Here is an 18,417-nt window from a genome sequence, read left to right as displayed (position 1 = left end):
GAGGTTTTTGGGGTGGAGATCCCTTTGTGAGGTTTATCTGAGGCTGTTCCTGCTGCTGGAGCAGTGCTAGAGCCGGGCCAGGCTGTGGGCACGTCCTGCTGGCTTCCCACAGCCTGGGACGGGGATGCACGTGCAGCTCTCCTCCTGCTCTGGTTCCACACCCACCAAACACAACAGGGGTTTTTCCCAGAGGTTTTATATTTCCATGCGAATTTTCACATCAGAAATGCACTCCCTGGTGAGCTCAGATAGAAACTTTTGTTCTCCCTCTCCCACCACGGGTGCTGCTCCTGCTCTTGATGGTCTATCACACACCCATAGCAGCCCATGGCCAACTCAGGCAGCCTGCCAGGCAGGACCTGTCCACCCCAGAGACACCCTGCCCACCCTGATAGCCCGGGGAGAGATCCCAGACCTCACCCTGGTGCTGGGAGCATCCTCCTGCACCCAGAGCATGCCAGGAGCCACGGTGGATGCCCCAGCACTGACCGTGCCTTTCGGTCCCGCAGGCGGAGCGAAGCGACTACCGACATTATATCATCCCCCTGCTGCACACGCTGATGTACACCCTGATAAAGGTAACTGCTCACAGGCTTCACTGGGACAGAATCCTGGGGAATCAGAAAAATGCATGTCCACAGCACTACGGTGGGTACTGCTGGAGGCTTCTAGACCATCGCAGTGCCTGGTTCTGCTTCATAGATTGCATTTCAACCCAGGCTGAATGTGGTGTAGCTCTGCACCCCCTTTCTTGGGGTCTGTTGGGGGGAGAGCACCCTTCGGGATCTTTGCCTGTGGCATCTCCTTACCTGCCCCTTTCTTGCCACAGGCTCCCTGTACCTCCGACGAGCTCTGCAGCAGAGTGTATGACTTCTGCAAGAAGCTGCTCACCCTGCCCAAGCCTTTCTGCACCATTGGTTTGGACTACGCTGTCAGGCTGAAGATGGAAAAGACAGCACCGGGTATGATGGCTTCCCTGCTCTACCCCTGGGTTTGGGGGTTTTCCTTTGCCTAATGCAATGAGCCATGGCAGGGATTTCTGCATGGGGCTGGCCAAACACCTGGGGTCTTCAGAATATGCTTGGGTGGGAGGGTTCCCCTCTCCTGATTTCAGGTGGTTTCAGCAGAAAACCTCCTGCTGTTGGTGGAAGCACCTCTGAAATCACATGGGGTTCCTGGGAGTCTGAGCCCAACTGCATCACCCTGACCACTGCTCCCTGCTACCTCCGGAGCTCCAAGGTCCCCCCCAGCAGAGGTTTAACCCAGCTAAGAAAAGAACTTCTCTGGGGAGCACCAGGAGGCTCGTGAGAAGGTTGCACACTGTATTGGGTGCCTGAACACAGCGGGGTGGGTGTGGACCCTTGGGTTGTCCCCACCCCAGGGCCAGGTGAGGGTGAAGCATATCGTTCCCCACTCTGAAATGTGTCGTGCCCTTCGTATCCTTCATATCCTCCGTATCCAGCACTATCCCCCGATGTGGCCCCATGGCTGTGCCTGGAGCCGGGCTCTTCCTCCTGCTCCTGGCCCCCTCCTGAGCTCATAATCCACTAAACAAAGGAAGGGAAATACAGGAAATTATCCCTGAATAGAAGGGCTTTTCTTTTTCTGTTGCACAGCCTATCTTTGTCCTTGATTATTTTTAACCCGGGGCCTGGCTCTCGGCTCTCACCTCGGCTCCCCAGCACCGGGTGCCGGCCGCCTTGGCAGACTCTCCACGGCCCAGATCCTGGCTGCGTTGTTCTGCCTCTGCTCTGACTCCTGCCTCTTTGTCTTCTCACCTTCACTAGGTATGCTCTACCAAAGAATGGTGATTTCCGAACAAAGTCTAAAAAGCGACCCGTACCCTTACCAGGAAAAGTGAGTAGCATCTCTTGAAAGGTGTTGTGACTTCTAGCTCTTTTATCGCCTCGTCGTTCTGTAGTGAGTCCGTCCCTTTCCTGCACCCTGGGTCACAGTTGGATGCAGACACTTTGCGTACAGACTGCATGGCAGGAGGCAGTCGTGGGGGATGCAATGTGGTGGCATCCAAACAAGCTTTGTGCCGGGAGGAGCACGTTCCTCCCACCTGCCCCCGTTTATTTCCGTGGGCCTGGCAGGCATGCAGGGAGGGTGTATCTGCCGTGACCCTTCTCTGTGTGGGCAGAGGTGTGAGCTGCATGCACCAGCCCCAGCATCAGTAACGGGGAGTCCTCATCTAACCTCATCTCACCTCCTCATCTCCCTCTGTTCCCACCCACCCACCCCACGCAGGATTTTCATCTTCGCCGACCCGGAGCTGCTCTCCGAAGCCATCTGCAACGCGCTGGTCACCGACACGCAGGCGGCTCGGCTCTCCCAGAGCCCGCGGGCGTGCATGTGCTACGTGATCATCCACGCCATGCAGGCAGCCCTGGGCGAGGGCTGCGACCTCAGCGGCTTGAGGATGAGCCTCCAGGTAACCAGCAGCACCAGCACGGCACCACGTATGGTTTTCTAATGGTCCCACTCTTGCTGGGCACTTTGGAGCTTATGGCAAGTGGGGAAACTGCCCCTGGCACCTGGATGCTGGTCTCCATCCTGAGTACCCCCAGTGTTACTTGCTGGGCTGGGCAAGGTGAGGTGGCTGGGCAAGCAGGGGTGGAGATAAACTAAAAACCCTTTGAAATATGAAATAACAGCTGCAGCAAAAGCCAGAGGTCTTGAATCTTCAGGTTTTCACAGCAAAGACGGGCTCTGGGGCTGAAACATGGGCTCACCTGTGAGCACATCTTCACAGGGTGCATTTGCCCCCTCCTGACATCCTACCTGTGGAGCTTCTCCTCTTTTCACACCTCTGGGCTTTAACAGCATCTCTGTGGCAGGACATGTCCATGAGTGAGGTTGAGCACTGGTTCCAGCAAGTGGTGGCGGCTGTCGAGTGTGCGGGAAGCGAAGCGAGTGTGGACCGTGGACAGCACGTGGAGAGGCTGGAGAAGATTTACTGCGCCCTCCTCGGCTCCTTGCCACCAGGTGAGGCCCCTGCCCTGCTGCCTGTCCCCGCCATTGTCCTGTTGTCCATCCCCAGCCCCCTCTGCCCCAACTTCAGCAGCATCCATCACTGGGACCGGTCCTTGCAGCCCAGCTCTGCGCTGCAGCCCCATGTCGGGGACGGGATTCAGCAGGCAGGGCTCTGTCGTTTGCAAAGGGAGCTGTGGGAAGTCCCTGTCAGCCAGGGTGCTTGGTCTGCAGTGCTCTGCTGGCGTAAGGTACCTCCTGGCATGATCCAGACTGGGGACACACCACACCCCAAAACCTCGCACCAATGCGGAGGGCAGTGGTGCTGCCTCCTGCCCCCACGACAGCAGTGCTCTGTCCCAGCGTGGTGACACTGGGGCCACACGGACTGTGACAAACATCCCCATGTGCCCTGGCTGTTCCTGGTGCGAGGTCCCTGTGTCCTCCTCATCTCCCCAGAAAAAGCCAGAGGCTGTCCCACAGCTCGGAGATAGGAGCAGCAGCCAGTGGTGCAGGGAGAGGAGCAGGACCATCTCCTTTCAGTCTCACTGCTTCTCGCAGAGCCCTAATGGGGTAGAAACAGCCAGCTGTGGTGGGGTCAGAGGGTCCCTTCATCTCAGCTGAGATCACCAGGGAAGCTCCTGCCACCTGGGTTGGAGGCTCAGTGCTAGAAAAGGTGTTCTTTATTCTGCAGTCCCTCTGCTGTCTGCAACAAAGCAAGGTCGTTCAATTGCCTGTGCCTCAGTTTCCCCATCTTCACTTCTCCCTTCCCCCAGATGTGCAGGTGCTTTCTCCTGGCACTCAGAGGGCTGGGATGGCATCCTCAGGTCTGCCCAGGGGGTAACCAGGGTGGGAGAACACCCAGGGCTATGGCAGCCAGTGGCTGAAGCAGAGCACCTGTGGGGGTTCGTGCATGGCCTGCTCCCATGTGTTAAGAGCACCCTTGTGTCCCCCAGGTGATGCTCCCCTGGTGAGGCTGCAGGGCATCCCTCTGCCCAACCCCAACATCAGCTTCCACCTCTGGAAGGAAGACGACCAGCTCTGTAAGTGGGGCGTCAGGGCTGGATCAGGGGAGCTGGGGGGAAAGGGGTGAAGGAGATGAGGGGGGCACCCCTGTGAGATACCCTTAGAGCACCTAACATGAGTGATGTTGAGCTGTTCATGGTGGAGTGGGAAATGGGGCTGAAGGGGGGATTTGGGCCAGCTGTGGTTGGCGTGAGAAGAGGGAAGATGGGGCAGGACGAGGGCTCAGACTGGGTCTGGCTGCGTTTCCCTCCCTGAGCTCCCTTCTACCCACAGGGAAGGAGCTGGTGCTGTTCATCCGCCCGCTGTCGCAGAGCTGCGAGCCCGATCGCCTGAGCCAGGACCTGGACAACTTCGAGATCCAGGACATCATTTCGGAGTGCGAGTGTTGTGAGCAGACCCGCTTCTCCGTGCTCTCCACCGACAGTGGCATCGAGCGGGACCTGCCGCTGGTGGCCGAGGAGCCCTTCGCCCCTTGCAGCGCCGACACGGAGCAATCCCGTCTCCAGAGGAAGGGCGGCATTAAAAAGAAGCCATCCCCACTGGAGAGCATGGCGTTCCTGCAGACCGGCTGCAATGGCCCCGGGGCGAAGCCCGCAGCCAAGGCGCAGAAGAGGACAGGCGTCCCCGCCAAGCCCCCGGCTCCACTCCAGAGGCTGCACACTGCGCGCGTCGTGCTGCTGGGGGACGACCGGGTCCTGGGGCGCCTGGCCCAAGCCTACCACTCCTTGAGGTGCCTGGCTGGTGGCCACAGCACTGTTGCGTGGGGGAATGGGGTTGGGGCTTCGCTCTGTTGCAGCAGCCAGGGTGGCTGGGGATGGGGTTGGGCTCCAGCGCTGCCTGGGACAGGATGGGACCTGGGCATTTTGCACCCAAGTGTGTCCATCGTAGAATGAGTCACAGAATGGGTTGGGTTGGAAGGGACCTTCAAAGGTCATCCATCCACCCTCCCACCATAGGCAGGGGAATCTCACAAGGTTGCTCAAAGCCGCTTCCAACCCAGCTTTGAACACCTTCAGGGATGGTGCACCCACAGCTTCTCTGGGCAGCCTGTGCCAGGGCCTCACTGCCCTTATGATGAAAAAATATTGTCACTGGCTGCACTGCCCAAATGATGACACGGGGAGTTTTTCCCCTCTGTGCATGAAATGGGTTAAAAAAAAAAAAAAAAAAAAAAAGACCAGAACAAAACAATAAAACAAGACAAGACGTTTTCCAATGTACAAGGGGAGAACCCTAAATGAAAGCTCCTGGCCCAGGCTGGGGCTGGGCTGCGGTGCAGAGCTGGACACAAAGGGGTGGCTGGTCCCAGCCCAGAGCCCACCCATGGGACACCCCTTACCCCATCATCTCCCCTGGGAGGATTTGAGAAGCTGGGGGCTTTCCTGCCACCTGTTGCATTGGGCACAGGAGACAAACAAGGAGGGTGCATGCTTGTGTTGCAGAGCTGCTGTCGGGAGCCGTTTTCTTCCCCCTTCACCCCTGAGACATGGCTATTTCTTCTTTCCATGTCAAGGAAGCGAGAAACACGGCGTGTGTTCCTGACTCCGAGGCTGAACCTGCAGTTCTACTACATCCCGGTCGTGACGGGGCAGTCGAGTGCGCCGACAGCCGCGGTGAGTCTGGTCCTCCTGCTGCCGGGAGCTGCCGTGTTTTCTGGAGGAGGAACAGGGGGCTCCCGGGTTTCACACCGGTGAATGCCTGGTTCCTAAAACAAGGAGGGTGGGAACCAAGGTGGGACAGCTGGGCTGGGTTTGCAGGCTGCCTTTGGGGATCCATCAGCCTGGGAGATGTTTGGGTCGCTCCAGCCACCCACAGGGGTGATAACTCACAGCCCAGACATAGTACTGAGTTCTGCCGTTATGCTCCAGCTGTGCCCAGCTTTAGGGGGATAAAAGGAGCTTTGGCAAAGGACTGGTGCTCATCTCACCTCCCAGGCTCTCAGAGGAAGCAGTCGCCTCTTTCTGAGGGCTTTGCCTGCTTGGTGGGGCCCCAGCTTTTGTTTTGCAAGTCACCACATTGCAGTTTATCTTGGGCAAACTTTGAGCTTTGAGACAGTCGTACTTATTACGATATTTGAAGGTGGCCCAGAGCTGGCTGTGGGTCCTAATGGATTTGCCATTATAAAAATTAGTATTTCTTCTTTTAATTATTCACTGATTTTCTGTTCTTGAGCACCTGCTGAGTGAGTGCTGCAGGAAATGTTTTGCCATCTTCTTTGGATCAAGCAGAAAAGCGGGTCACAAGTGGAGGGCTCCCTACGGGCAATTTGCTTCCTCTCTGCCTCCTAGCATGGTTTCCCCAGGAAAAGCCCCCGTTTCTGTGGCTTCAGGTATTTTGAGCTGTGGTTGTGCCCTGAGCTGTGCATTTCTCCCACAGACCCATGATGCTGCCAGCCCCGAGGAGCTCTGCGAGGTGGCCGGGTACCTGGGCAGAGCCGACCCCTGGTACGAAAGCAACATCAACACGCTGTGCCACATGATCCCCAAGCTGGCCACCATGGTACGAGGAAACCTCCCCACTTCCCCGGTGCTGCCCGAGCCTGGCCCCTTCCCCAAACCCCTGTGGCACCCAGGGATGAGCTCCTGCCTGCAGAGCCCTTATGAGCTGTGGGTGGAGGCTTTCGTCCTGCCGGGGATGGTGCAAGTGGCTGACTGCCCCAGCCCACAAGGCCCCATTTGCTGCGATGTTCTTTTTTGGTCAAGGGACAGGAAATGGCAGATTTCAAGAAAGCAAATGTAAATGAGGCATTTGCTGAAATACCCCAGCTATCATTTCCTGGCAGTTTGAGCCACCATTGATAGCCTGCAGAAAAGGCTGGCAGTTGGGTGCAAGCCTTCGCCTCTTCCATTGGCTTTGGCTAAGTTGTGGCAGAGCGGCCGAGCTCATTGCTCAGTAATTAGTAGGAAGGTGTGCGGGTTTGTGGCAGTGTTTTTGTGAAGCGAACGTGGCTGATCCACAACATGATTTTCCCCCAGCCTTCCTCTCCGAGCAAACATCTTGTGACTGATCTCTTCATCACCGACGTGATCGCCTACTACGTCCGCATGGGTGCCCAGCCCGTCTGCTTCCAGGTCTACACGGTGAAGGTGGGTGCCCCATCTCTGGTGCTGCCCCGTGGCCCTGCGAGGCTTGTTCCCCGTTGCTAGAAGTGCTCTGCAAAGCCACTGGGGTCTTTGGGCAGCTCTGAGCCTGGATCTCTGTGCCCTCCAGCCCTTCACCTCCTTGCCAGGCTCCCAGGTCTGGTGGCTCCATGTAGCACAGCTCAGCTGGAGTCAGTGATCCTGGGAAGGCTATTTCAGGATCGTGAAGGTCAGCAAAGCAAACCTTGAAATCACCCCCCACACCCATAGGTTTCTTGCTCTGCTCGACATGGGTTTGCTCAGGAGCTCTGTGCCTCCTTATGCTTTGGGTGCTGTGGTCAAATAGGATTTTTCTGGGTGGCTTTGCTAAAACCTTACTATACCTTGTAGGGGCTTTGCAGGGTTTCCTGAAATGCTGTTTTTCTTTGTTTCCTGCGAGCTTTTCTCTGAAATGGTATCAGAGTGAGACCTGGCACTTGGTACGAGAGCAAAGAACTACTCTATTTGGTCATGAAATACCAACCCCCATCTCTGGCAGTTTTCCCTCTTCATAGCTTAAGTGACACCAATTCACATATCTCCTTTTAATCTAACTGTGGCCAACCCGGTGATCTATTGCACCAAAGGAGCAGACATTGCACGGGCAAACTGGCACGTGGCTTGCAAAGAGCTGGAAGACCTTTGGGAATTACTGGTACAGCGTCGCCCAGACTTGATCTAATAACATGTAGCTTGTAAACACCCGGAGTACCTGGTTCTCAGCTTGTGTGGTGGGGGATTTCGTTCTCTCTGAATTTTTTTCTACTCATTTCTCCTCCAAGACAGAAATCAAGAGCAAGTGAGAGAGTGGGTGACTCAAGCAGGGGAAGAGGAACTGACTCTAGATGTGGTTTTCAGATAGAGGCACCTAAACTACCCTGCTGTCATACAGGGTATGATTCCGCCTCATCTGGAAGCACTGAGCCTGCTTCACCTTTTTGGTTAAGACCACGCTGTTCCTGTTCAGCTGCAGAGAACTTTCCTGGAAGTGAGGGTCAAGCCCCACAAGAGCTGGATGTAAGCAGAAGCTCTCCAGGACATTATCTATATGTTTTCTCAAAACAAGCCCATGAAAAGAAAAATAACACATAGGTCTTAAGTGACCAGTTGATTTAGGTGTATCGGAGAGAAATTACATGCCTTGAAGCTAAGCCAGAGTCTGTGGTCAGGCTCCCCTTGACCTGGGTTGCCTCTGGGTGCATGGCTGGGGACAGACTCATCCGTGAGCGTGCAGTGACACCCAGTGGCAAGGGACACTGCCCATGGCTCTGCCCGCTGCCTTGTACCCTGGCAAGGTCTGCCGTGCTCCTGGGCTTCAGAAATCAAAAATCAGATCTCTCCATCCCATATTCCTCTGGCCGCCATGGGGAGGTCATAGATTCCCTTTCACACCTGGGTGCTCTGGAGAACCTTCTGATGTCACGACCCCAGTGTGGTGTCACAGGGTGACTGAGGACAAGGCGTTCTTTCCTCTCTTTTAGGTTTTCTTCAATGACCCAGCACTGGAGCCAGCTGAGGACGTCTTCCTCACTGAGCTGTGTGCCCAGGTGCAGGACAGCATCTCCCACAGAGGTGTGTGTTTCCTCCCCATGGAGCTCCACAGATGGGGCTGCCACCCTGGTGGGGTCCCACCTGCCCCAGCTCCCTTCCACCCAGTCCTGAGCCTGCAGCAACCAAGGCCATGCCATGCGATCATGGGGCTGCATCCATCATTCCTCAATGAGCAGGAGGTTCCCTCAACCCCTCTGTCTCCCTCCTGGGCAGGTGATGCCAGCCTAAATGAGACATCTTGTGGTCACTGGCTCCTGGTCAATCAGGTTTTGTAGGGGAGGCTTTGGTTGGATCCAGGAACCTCTGAGGTTGGACCAACATTTTATTCTGGCTGAAGGAACAAGCTGATAGCTTTAAAAACATCCCCTTTTCCAGATGTTTTCCCTGTTAGAAATTCTGCTTCCTTGAGTTATCGCTGATGGGACAAGGGCGCTTGAAGGCTGGTCGCATCCGGCACCCCAGTGTCTGATCCAATGGACGCTGGCCACCGTGGTTGGGCACAGACCCTCTAGTGAGTCCGTGGATCTCACTCACTGGTCCTTTTGAGGGCACAGAGCCCAGCTGCTGTAGGCAAGGACTGGGGCTGGTGTGCCCACCCTCAGCTGCTCTGTGATGGAGGGGTGCATTGTCCCACGGGAGGACCGCTCTCCTCTGGCTGCAGATGGGTGGGATGAGGGAATCCTCAGTCCTTCCTGGTTCCTCCCTTGCAGAGTTAAACCTGACCAAGAAGAAAACGACCCTGGAGGGCCCTGGCATAGATCTTGCAGTAACGTACAAGAAGGTAAGTGGGGCTCTGGGCAGCCCAACATGCCCCTGCCCACACACCTGGCACAGATCTCCCCAGAGCAGTGATCAGGCCCTCCTCCTGTCCCCTGGAACTGCACTCCGGGAGAGGACAGAGAGGTCCCGATGAACTTTAAAAGTCTGTTAGCTAACCCTATATTTGTGAAAAACTGTCCCAACGCCCCCCAGGTGCAACTCTCTGCGTGGCTGAATTAACAGAGCCTTTCCCGCAGGTTGTGGTGAGCGACCGGGCAAAGGAGGTGTCAGCGTCCCTGCGCTCTACAGGCCTCGTGATGAAGGCCATCCCTGCTGATGAGGCCGAAGGTGGGTTCCTCCGGCTTAGGAGCAGGTGAAGGAGGTTTGCTGAGTTTTCTGGTGCTCCACAGAAAAAATCCGACCACAGTACTTAGTGCCAATCGTGCCTGGGCTGTGGGGTTAAATCCGTGACGTACACATACTGGTGTCACCACGGCCTGTGGTCGTGTTTTCTCGTGAATGCCGTGTGTGGGGCTCCCTGTAACCCGGGGTTCTGCTTAACTATAATCTGGTCTTGGCAGCACCTTCCTCTTGCTGCAGCCTTCCTCTTTCACCTTGCCTGGAGCACAGCCTTTGAGGTTTCACCCTGAGCATGACCCCATGCAAAACCCTGCGTGTAGAGCTTGCTGAAGTCCTCCTCTTCTGCCAGCCAGCACATCCCATGGCCCTCTCCCAGGGGACCTGGTATGGGACGAGGCACCGTCTCCACTTGAAGCTGAGCTGAGATCGTACCACTGTTCAAGGCTAACACACTGCTTCTGTTGCAGATCTGTTGTGTCTGAATGTGAACATCACTGAAATCATTAAGATCAACAACTTGTCGGGACGATCCTTCTCAGTAAGTGGCTGTGGATGCACCTGGCCCTGGAGGGGTCGGCCTTAAGGAAAGTCCTTAGAGCAATGGGAAAGGGGGAACTCACCATGGGGAGGGGAAGGTTCTGGGGCCATCCTGCGCTGAGAGGGTTTTCCACGGAAAAGTCCGGTTTTTCAAGTCAAAGCCCCAAGTACTGTCCCTGCTGCTTGATACCACACCAAATCCTGTGGACACCCTGAAGGACTGAACTGTCACCGAAATTCTGTGACCCCAGTGACAAAGTGGAGAAAAAAGGCTTAGCCCCAGACATCATGGCCCTGCTTGGGTAGGGGAGGGGATCTGTAGTTCTGAGATCAACCCCATTAGCTCCACAGCTCCAGCAGCAGAGTCCTCTCCAGACCACTTGTGTCAACCACTTCGGGGCCCACCAGAACTGAGGCTGTTGGGGAAATGCTGTACCAAAGCATAAAAGGGAAGCAGGAACTTCAATGAATCTAATCAGCACCTCAGAGAGATGGATATGCAAGAGATAAGACTGAAAAGCAGGGCTCCTGTCCCTCTCGTTTTACATGAGATGAGACGCTGTCCTGTGGGGGTGTGTCCCTGCAGTTTGGGTTGCAATATTATTGTATTTTTGTGCCTTGGACATTTGGGGTTGCCCTGGAGCCTTCGGTTTCTCAGCTGGTGTTTCCAGATAGCCAGTACTCTCTTGCTTATTTTCACCTGGCTTTTGAAAACACCATGGTGCTGTGGCCCATGCTGCCCACCAAGGTGCACCAAGGCCCAGGAGAACTGGCCACGTGTCCTGTGAGACACCCCAAGCCTTGCAACCTGTTCAGATTTTGCCAGTTTGCAAAGTCTGCCCTAGCAAGCTTTGGCCAGGTTGTGATGTCAGAAAGTGGAAGAGAGAGACACTTCTATCTTTAATCAGCTACCTTGAGTCACCTCTGAGGTTAAAACAGAAAGAGAAAGGCATCATTTGTCCCTTTCATACCCAGCATGCACACACCACCAGTCACCGTGTGGCACAGGGCAGGGAAGTGAAGCACTCACTGGGCTCCTCCTCCTTTCTCAATCCAGGCTGTGGCAAACAGGTTGAAAACACGCGATATCAAAATCAGGAGCACAGAGCAGAGGCCCTTCACGGTGTGCCTGGACAAGGACAGCAGAAGAACCTACAGGAATGTGATCAGGTGAGGATGCCCCACGTGCCAGGCTCTGCACATCTCACCCGTTACCTTGCATCCCTCCCAGGAAGAAGGGCTTCCAACGTGGAAGAGCTTTTCCCCATGGAATCCTAGTCCTAATGTGGTTATATTTGATAAAAGACCCATGGGTAAATCCATTGCTTTTCCAGGGAAAGCAGGGCAGAGTGGTGCTCTCCTACCTTTGCATTGTGGGGTGGTAGTGTGAAAAAAAAAAAAAGTTTCCTCCATTTTAAGTAAGGCTCTGTCATTAAGATGGTAGAAGGAAAGGTAGATCTGAGATCTTAGATCTTCTAAATTGTTTTGTGGAGCTGATGTTCTCTACACTGACTGCAGTCCTCACTGGGGTATCTCAAGCATATGAAGGTGTGGGGAGAGTTCAGCCCTGCTAAAAGGGCAGGGATTGCTGTGGCTATAGTGGTGGCAGTGACATATGATGTGCTGGAAGTGAACAGTCAGGGTCTGCGGTTCATGTTCCATAAGCCACGTGGAGCATAGGTAAAATGTGAGTTTCTGAGAACTGAAGTGAGCCAGGCTAAGGCCACTGGTTTTGTGGTTAAATGCTAATATACAGCAGCCCATCTTCCCAGCCAAAACCAGTCTGAAAGCACAAAAGCAGCTGTGTCTCAGCATGACAGCCCTCCTCTGCAGTCAGCAGAGAGACTTGAGGTTTAGTCTGAGCTCAGACTCCGGCCCTCAAGGGCAGGTTTGCACGAGCGGTGAATGTGTTCTTGTACTCTTGCAGTGTGGAAGTTTCGCCCTGCCTAGAGCCCAGCTACTGCTTGCAAAAAACAAGGACAATGAAATCCAACGTGCACGAAGCAGAGGATGTGGGCCTTGTGAAATACATGCCCAAGTCTCTGCTGTTGCCCATCAACACGTTTGCAGGAGTCATCCAATGAAGCAAATGAGAAAAAGCTGATGTGAAAGATGTGACATCTGGGTCCTCAAAGAAGGGATGGAAAAAGAAAACACACTAAGAAGCCACCAACAGTGATTTTACGACCATAATGGTGTTTCTAGAGCTGCAAAGGCAGAGGTGGAGAGGGCTCACGGAGGACAGCTGCGTGCTGGTGAATGGCAGTGGTGACCACAGCCAAGGACCCCTGCCAAGGGGCAGAGCTTTCCTCAAGAGCTGAGACTTTCAATCTTTTGCACAAATCAGGAAAAACCTTTGAGCTTTTTAATTTCAGGAAAAGGACTGAGGAAAATGCAGCTCAGGTGATGGTGTGTGCTGTGTTGTGGATCAAAGAGCAATTACTATTGGTAATATTTATTACTGTGGTGTCTCCTGGCCTGGCAGAGGATCAGGGCTTGTTTTGCTGGGTTCTGCACAGCAAACTTAATTCTGGCACAGGATGATGTATTTAGGCAAACCGGCAACGGCTCCCCTGACTCAGCCAGGAAACCTCACTGCAAGCCTGACCACAACCGGGAGCGTGTGTGCGTGTGTGTGAGACTTCCACTGCAGGAAGCCAGTGGGAAACCTGCTGTTGTTTCAGAGGGTCTATAGAAGATAACAGATGGTGTGAAACAGGGATGTGGGAAATCTAGTGCAATATTTGACGGTGCTGAACTGGACTAGAACTGCTCAGGCTGCCGAGGGTTTGCTCTGAGAAGCAACCTCCTGCGATCGATGGAGAAGCAGAACACCTGGGAGACTTCTCTGTTCCTTTCCTCTGCTGCTATCATGGTGTAGAAACCCTCCCCTCGTTTGCAGATGGGCTCCAACTAACCCACTTTTATGGATGGTCATGTCAGAGGCCTTGTCTTCATTCCAGCTTGTGGCTGACTGAAATAATGGAAGAAACGAGGTGTGTATTTATTGACTCTCTGAATGTGGTCTGAGGTATCTGGGGCGTCTCCAGGGAGTCTTCCAGAAATTTGTGTTGGAAGGGATTTGGGATCAGTCCTTCTATGACACTATCAGTTTTTACTCTTTTGGCTCCCAGATAAATCCTTACCTGGGTTGCCTTCACTCAGAGGTGCTTGCTTGGATCTCCTGCCCTAAGGAAGTGTCCTTCGGCTTTGTCTGTGTGCGTAGCAGCTCCTCCAGCTCTCCCTGTCACCCATGGGGAGTCCCTGGGGCCAGCTCTGCAATATGAGGTGATGCTGACCCAGCTGCTGTGGCACTGGCAAACCCCTCTGTTAGCCCCGATGGCTTGTGCCAGCTGGAGAAATGCTGGTGTGGGCTCAGTTTTTGTAGCCAACCAGAAGTCAAAGCTGTAGTTTGAGGCTGTGGTTGCCAAGGGCAGACACGAACCTCCTGAGGACAGCTCAGTTCTTCCTTGGGAAAGCTGCTGAAGGTGAAAGAAGAGCCAACTATGGCAGGGCGAGTCCCAGCCAGCAACGACACGGGGGATACTGGGAAATGCTCCCCCCGAGCCATTTCACCCACGCCTGGAGCAAGGTGCCCACCTCTATCCAGGTGTCCAGGTCTGGAGATCCTTCCTCTGACCTGCCCCACACCTGTGGGTTGTCCTCCTGGCTATATCTCACTGAATCCCCCAGCTGATGTCCCTCATGCTCACCTTGGCACAGGAGGCGTTTTGCCTCCTGTTCCCAAGCTCAGGGTTTATTCACTCTCATTTTGAATGCCCCATGCAGACCCAAATTAGCACTGAAATACATTACTGCGAGTAAAGCAACACCAGAGCTGTGGGTGGGTGATGCGTTATTTAGCAGTGTAAAGAGCCTCCTGGTCCCCAAAAGTATTAAACTGCCAAACAAGCACAAACACCTGAAAGACCATGTTAGGCAACAGCAACATGACCATTTCCCCAGCTCCCCAGCCTCAGAATCCCCCCGCAGGAGTCACAAACCTGCAAGAAGATCTCAGCAACCGTGTTTGGCTCTTCAGTACTGTTTTTCACCTCCACTCACTCACAAATCAAGAATTGTTGCTGCCCACCAATGCCAGGCTTAGTCAGCAAGCATTTTGGCCCTGAAGGGAGCTGAATTTGGAGAGGAGGCTTGGGAACGAGTCAAGAAACATACGCTTGCACCAACAGTCTTCCTCTGTGAGCTGCTGCATATGCTAACTTTGGGCTTAAGGGGGTGGCCAGTGGCTCTTCACACCTCTGCTCCCTTGGGGCTTCATTTTGGGGGGGTCACACATCCCTGGCATGCCTGGCTACTGCTTACAAAGCCATGAGGCCATGCTTTGGGTTGGAGCTTGGTCTGCGGTGTCCAGAGTTGACTCTGTACCGTTGTAAATGATGTAGATGGATTATAAGTTATTTGTACAGGTGTCAGAGATGATCTGTATCAGAAGATGCGATCATTTTAATGCCAATTGAAAAAATATATATATATATATATATAAAAGCACAGCAGAACTGGACAGAATTGTTGGTGTTTATTTTTTATATTTGCATGCAGCTGGGGTGAGTGAGGAAAAAGTTGGTAAAAACTACTAAAAAAGAATAAAAGGACATTTGGCCCTCTATGCCTGATGTCTTCTCCTCCCCACCCTGGGGCTACCTGCTGTGTAGGTAAACGCTTCATTTCCATAGTGCTCTTTTGTGAAGGGACAGGCAGAAATGGGAAAAATGCAGAAATTTGGAAGCAGGAGTCTGTATCCCCCATGCTGGCTGCCCCTCGACTCCCCACTGTGCTGCCGTAGTCTGTCCCCACAGCCCGGCCCCCTCCAGCTCTGTTTCGCCCCAGTCTGAAACACCGCCCTTCTCCAAGCATCCTCCGGAGCCCTTGTACTGATCGCCACTGCTTGTTAAAGCGGAAAACAATTCATGAACTTGTGTCAATGAATTAGCTCTGCTGTGAAAAAGTCTTTCACGGGTTGTTTTAATCATCCCTTGAAATCGCGGGCAGCGAACGCAGCTCACAGAGCTCCTTAGCACAGGGGCAGTGTTGGGGTCTCCCCTGTGCCCTGGGAGCTGCCAGCTTTGGGACAGCTCCATCTTCTGCACAGGGCCTGGGCGAAATGCCTGGAGGAGCATGGCAGTGTCTCAAGGGGATAAGGGGGGACATAACTGCCTGGGGGCTTTGGGGCTGTGGCAGCTCTATCTTCATCTCTTTGCACGCCCAGCATGATGCTGAGCAGATGCAAAGCTGTCTCCAGTGGGACGATGGGTGACACTGAGCTGGCTTGCCTGGAGCCTGTGTGTGTCCTGGTGTGGTGGCCTGCTGTGTCACCCCGTGGTCCCAGCAGTGTCACGCTGAGGCTGGCTCCCAGCATGAGTCGCTGCCTCCTCCTCCTCCTCCTGCATAAACCCGGAGCAGCCTGGGCAGCCAGCAGCACTTGCAGGTGCCAGCTGCCTGAGCTCTGCATCCTGACCAACCTCCCCCTTCCATCACTGCCTTGGACAACCCCAAAACACCCGCTGGCTATAAACTATTCAACACTTTGTGAAAAGGATAAAAATCATCTCTTTTCCAAGAGCATTCTGCACCAAAATGAAAAACTTTGGAGGCAGAATGAACCCAGCAACAAGAAATCCCAGTATAGATCACTTCATGTATGGAAAGGAACCCCGCAGCTGACTGAGGGGGAGGAGGATGCTGTGCAGGCACCATTAACGGTGGATGGATGTGTCTTCATCGCATGGCCTCCCTGCACCACTGCTGCAAGGTGCCAGGAGTAAATCAGCCCTAACAGCAGTGTTCAAAGCCCCATCCATCCATAATTCATATCCCACTGGGGTGATTTCGGAAGCTCTCTGCTCAGGTAGCTCTTCCCCTTTTTGGCTGCACTGTGACCCCCCCTACCCCTGCCTCCCTGGGGGTGCCGTCTCCTCCCCTTGCCTGTGTAGGACTAAATCTGTGTCCTAAACTGAACCTGCTGAATCCAGGAATGTCCTCAAGCTGCCTTACCTGTTCCCTTAAACTCAACAGCACACAGATTTCATCACCTTGGCAAGATTGCTTACAAATGAAAATTTGCTGGGCTGCACTCATGAAGAGATCTGGGTCAGAACTTGAATGGGGTCGGGGACAAACCCCAATCCTTAGGGGCCTTTCAGCTGTCATCAAAAGCTGTTGTTAGTTTAGTAGGTGCTTCCCGGGTCACAGGGCTACATCACCCCGTTGCAGAGGGATCCATTTTAGTGACATCTCCCTGAAGTTTTACAAACCGGCTGCAAAACCCAGAATATTTGTCTAAATACATATTTAATGTGTAACATGCAAGTGGCATCGTGATCTCTCACCCTGCTGTGTCCTGGATTTGGTAGAAAGTTGTGGATAATCTCTTTCTGTGCATACATTGATTACAGATTATCTGTACATCAAATGCTTTCAGTGTAATTAGCTCCCCTTTTTCTGGCACAAATCCACTAGGCCATGCAGAATAACCTACCAGAGTGACTAAAGATAGACTTGTCCTCGAGCCAAGAATAGCTGGAACTCTTCATTAAGTCGCTGCTTTCTCCCAGGAATTCAAACTCAAGTTGGGAACGATTTTAGTGTCAAGAATTTATCCCAGCCTTATTACCATACAATACCTCAGGAACTCTAATTACGTGCTAGTAGAGTACGTGGCTGCAGCGCTGTGTGAGCAGCACACCCCGGAGCCCTGCGCACAACCGCGAGACGGGTGCTGCAAAAATAGCTGCGATGGTTTAAAATGCTGTGGCTCCTTCAGCTGGAAGTGATGGCCTTCGTTTGGGGCCAATTAAGGGGATTGCATGTGCTCTGTCTGTCTGATTCCATGAAAAATCAGACGGTGTGGTTCAAGCACCACAGGGGGAGGAGAAGCCTTGCAAGGAGGGGTGGTGCCAACCATGTGGCACCCATGGGGGTGTCCCCAGAGCCCCGACCTCCCTGGTCGGAGGTGTTCAGAGTTGTTCAGCCACCACAGACACCAGCAGTGAGCATTTAAGGTATAGCCCAAGGCTTCGTTTCAGTGTAATAATAATAATTAGTGGTTTATTATTATTGTTAAACCAAATAGCACATCTTGTCCTGATTCAGGGAAGGATCGTATTTATACAGCTCGAAATATGTTCTGAATTGCCAACCATTATGGAGGTGAGTGAGGCAGAGGGTTCATTTGCTGAAGAAACAGCACCAGTTTGGTTAAACTAGTCTCCACTGCGCTTTATGCTATTTGTGTGTGAGGACTGTACAACACAGGTGACCCAGTTTCTTCTCTGGTGGTCACAGACTCTGCAAGCCCCAAGGGTAAGGAGGGGGATGGACTTGAACTGGTCCGTGTGAGACAGCTTCGCCCCGAGCCGGTCTTGCTGAAGTAAGAAGGTGCCAGGGCATTTGATGTCACTGGGAATATGATGCAGCCCAGAAGAACCAAACTGCCTTTGGGGAAAACATGATGTATTTTCAGCCACGTCAGTTGTTATTTTTGCATTACTGTGAAACAACTGGCCAAAAAAAAAAAAAAAAAAAAAGGTGTTGAAACCTCTGTTTCTGTAAGTTTTATTTTTACACAGCAAATTGTAAGGCGAAAAGTGATTATAAAATAATGTTAGATTTTTACTGTTTGGCTACCTGACGGTGAACATTAGCACATTTCAGATGCTTGTATAGAAATCCTTTTTCTTTTTTAGCCCCCCTGGTGTTAGTCCAAGGCCTAGGCTGGGCTGTGCACTTCTCCTCTGAATTCAATTTGATTTAATTGTGCTCAGGTGGAAAACCATCATTAGTGCTGGGGAACGTGTTGTGCACAATGACAGTCTTTGTAGCTCGTGCAGTTCAAATTCCACATGGATCCATGCGCACATACTCTGTGAGACGTTTCAATGGGTCCAAGTAAAGCAGTTGTAGTAGGTGAGGCACCATTTGCCAACAAACGCCAAAGGTCTCTGCTTTTAGTGACACAATGTGCAGGAGCGGCAGGTAGTTCTGTTGTACGGCTGCTGCAGATGGATGGGAACCCAAGCAACCCACTGAACCAAACACTTTATCTTGCATTCTTTTATTTTTGTTCCCAAGT

At 53.2% G+C, this 18,417-nt stretch overlaps 1 protein-coding gene across 5 annotated transcripts in view; it reads left to right on the top strand.

Annotated features, from left to right (window-relative positions):
• PIK3R6 (phosphoinositide-3-kinase regulatory subunit 6) overlaps positions 1 to 14,848 on the top strand; it is a 32,910-nt gene extending 18,062 nt beyond the window's left edge. For all 5 annotated transcript variants that reach the window (XM_083804790.1, XM_083804789.1, XM_083804792.1 and 2 more), the window contains 16 exons: positions 510 to 578; positions 830 to 962; positions 1,788 to 1,857; positions 2,251 to 2,434; positions 2,841 to 2,988; positions 3,930 to 4,016; positions 4,273 to 4,729; positions 5,513 to 5,612; positions 6,376 to 6,498; positions 6,975 to 7,085; positions 8,600 to 8,690; positions 9,380 to 9,450; positions 9,686 to 9,776; positions 10,256 to 10,326; positions 11,383 to 11,495; positions 12,253 to 14,848. In XM_083804790.1, coding sequence (XP_083660916.1) covers positions 510 to 578; positions 830 to 962; positions 1,788 to 1,857; positions 2,251 to 2,434; positions 2,841 to 2,988; positions 3,930 to 4,016; positions 4,273 to 4,729; positions 5,513 to 5,612; positions 6,376 to 6,498; positions 6,975 to 7,085; positions 8,600 to 8,690; positions 9,380 to 9,450; positions 9,686 to 9,776; positions 10,256 to 10,326; positions 11,383 to 11,495; positions 12,253 to 12,409 — 2,076 coding nt within the window. In that variant the 3' untranslated portion in view covers positions 12,410 to 14,848. The remainder of the gene's footprint in view (positions 1 to 509; positions 579 to 829; positions 963 to 1,787; positions 1,858 to 2,250; positions 2,435 to 2,840; positions 2,989 to 3,929; positions 4,017 to 4,272; positions 4,730 to 5,512; positions 5,613 to 6,375; positions 6,499 to 6,974; positions 7,086 to 8,599; positions 8,691 to 9,379; positions 9,451 to 9,685; positions 9,777 to 10,255; positions 10,327 to 11,382; positions 11,496 to 12,252) is intronic.
• The last annotated feature ends 3,569 nt before the right edge of the window (positions 14,849 to 18,417 follow it).

The sequence above is a fragment of the Anser anser genome (assembly GCF_964211835.1).
Source record: "Anser anser genome assembly, chromosome: 19".
Taxonomy (NCBI): Eukaryota; Metazoa; Chordata; class Aves; order Anseriformes; family Anatidae; genus Anser; species Anser anser.
The sequence above is the reverse complement of the archived record's forward strand: the minus strand, read 5'-3'. Positions and strand labels throughout refer to the sequence as shown.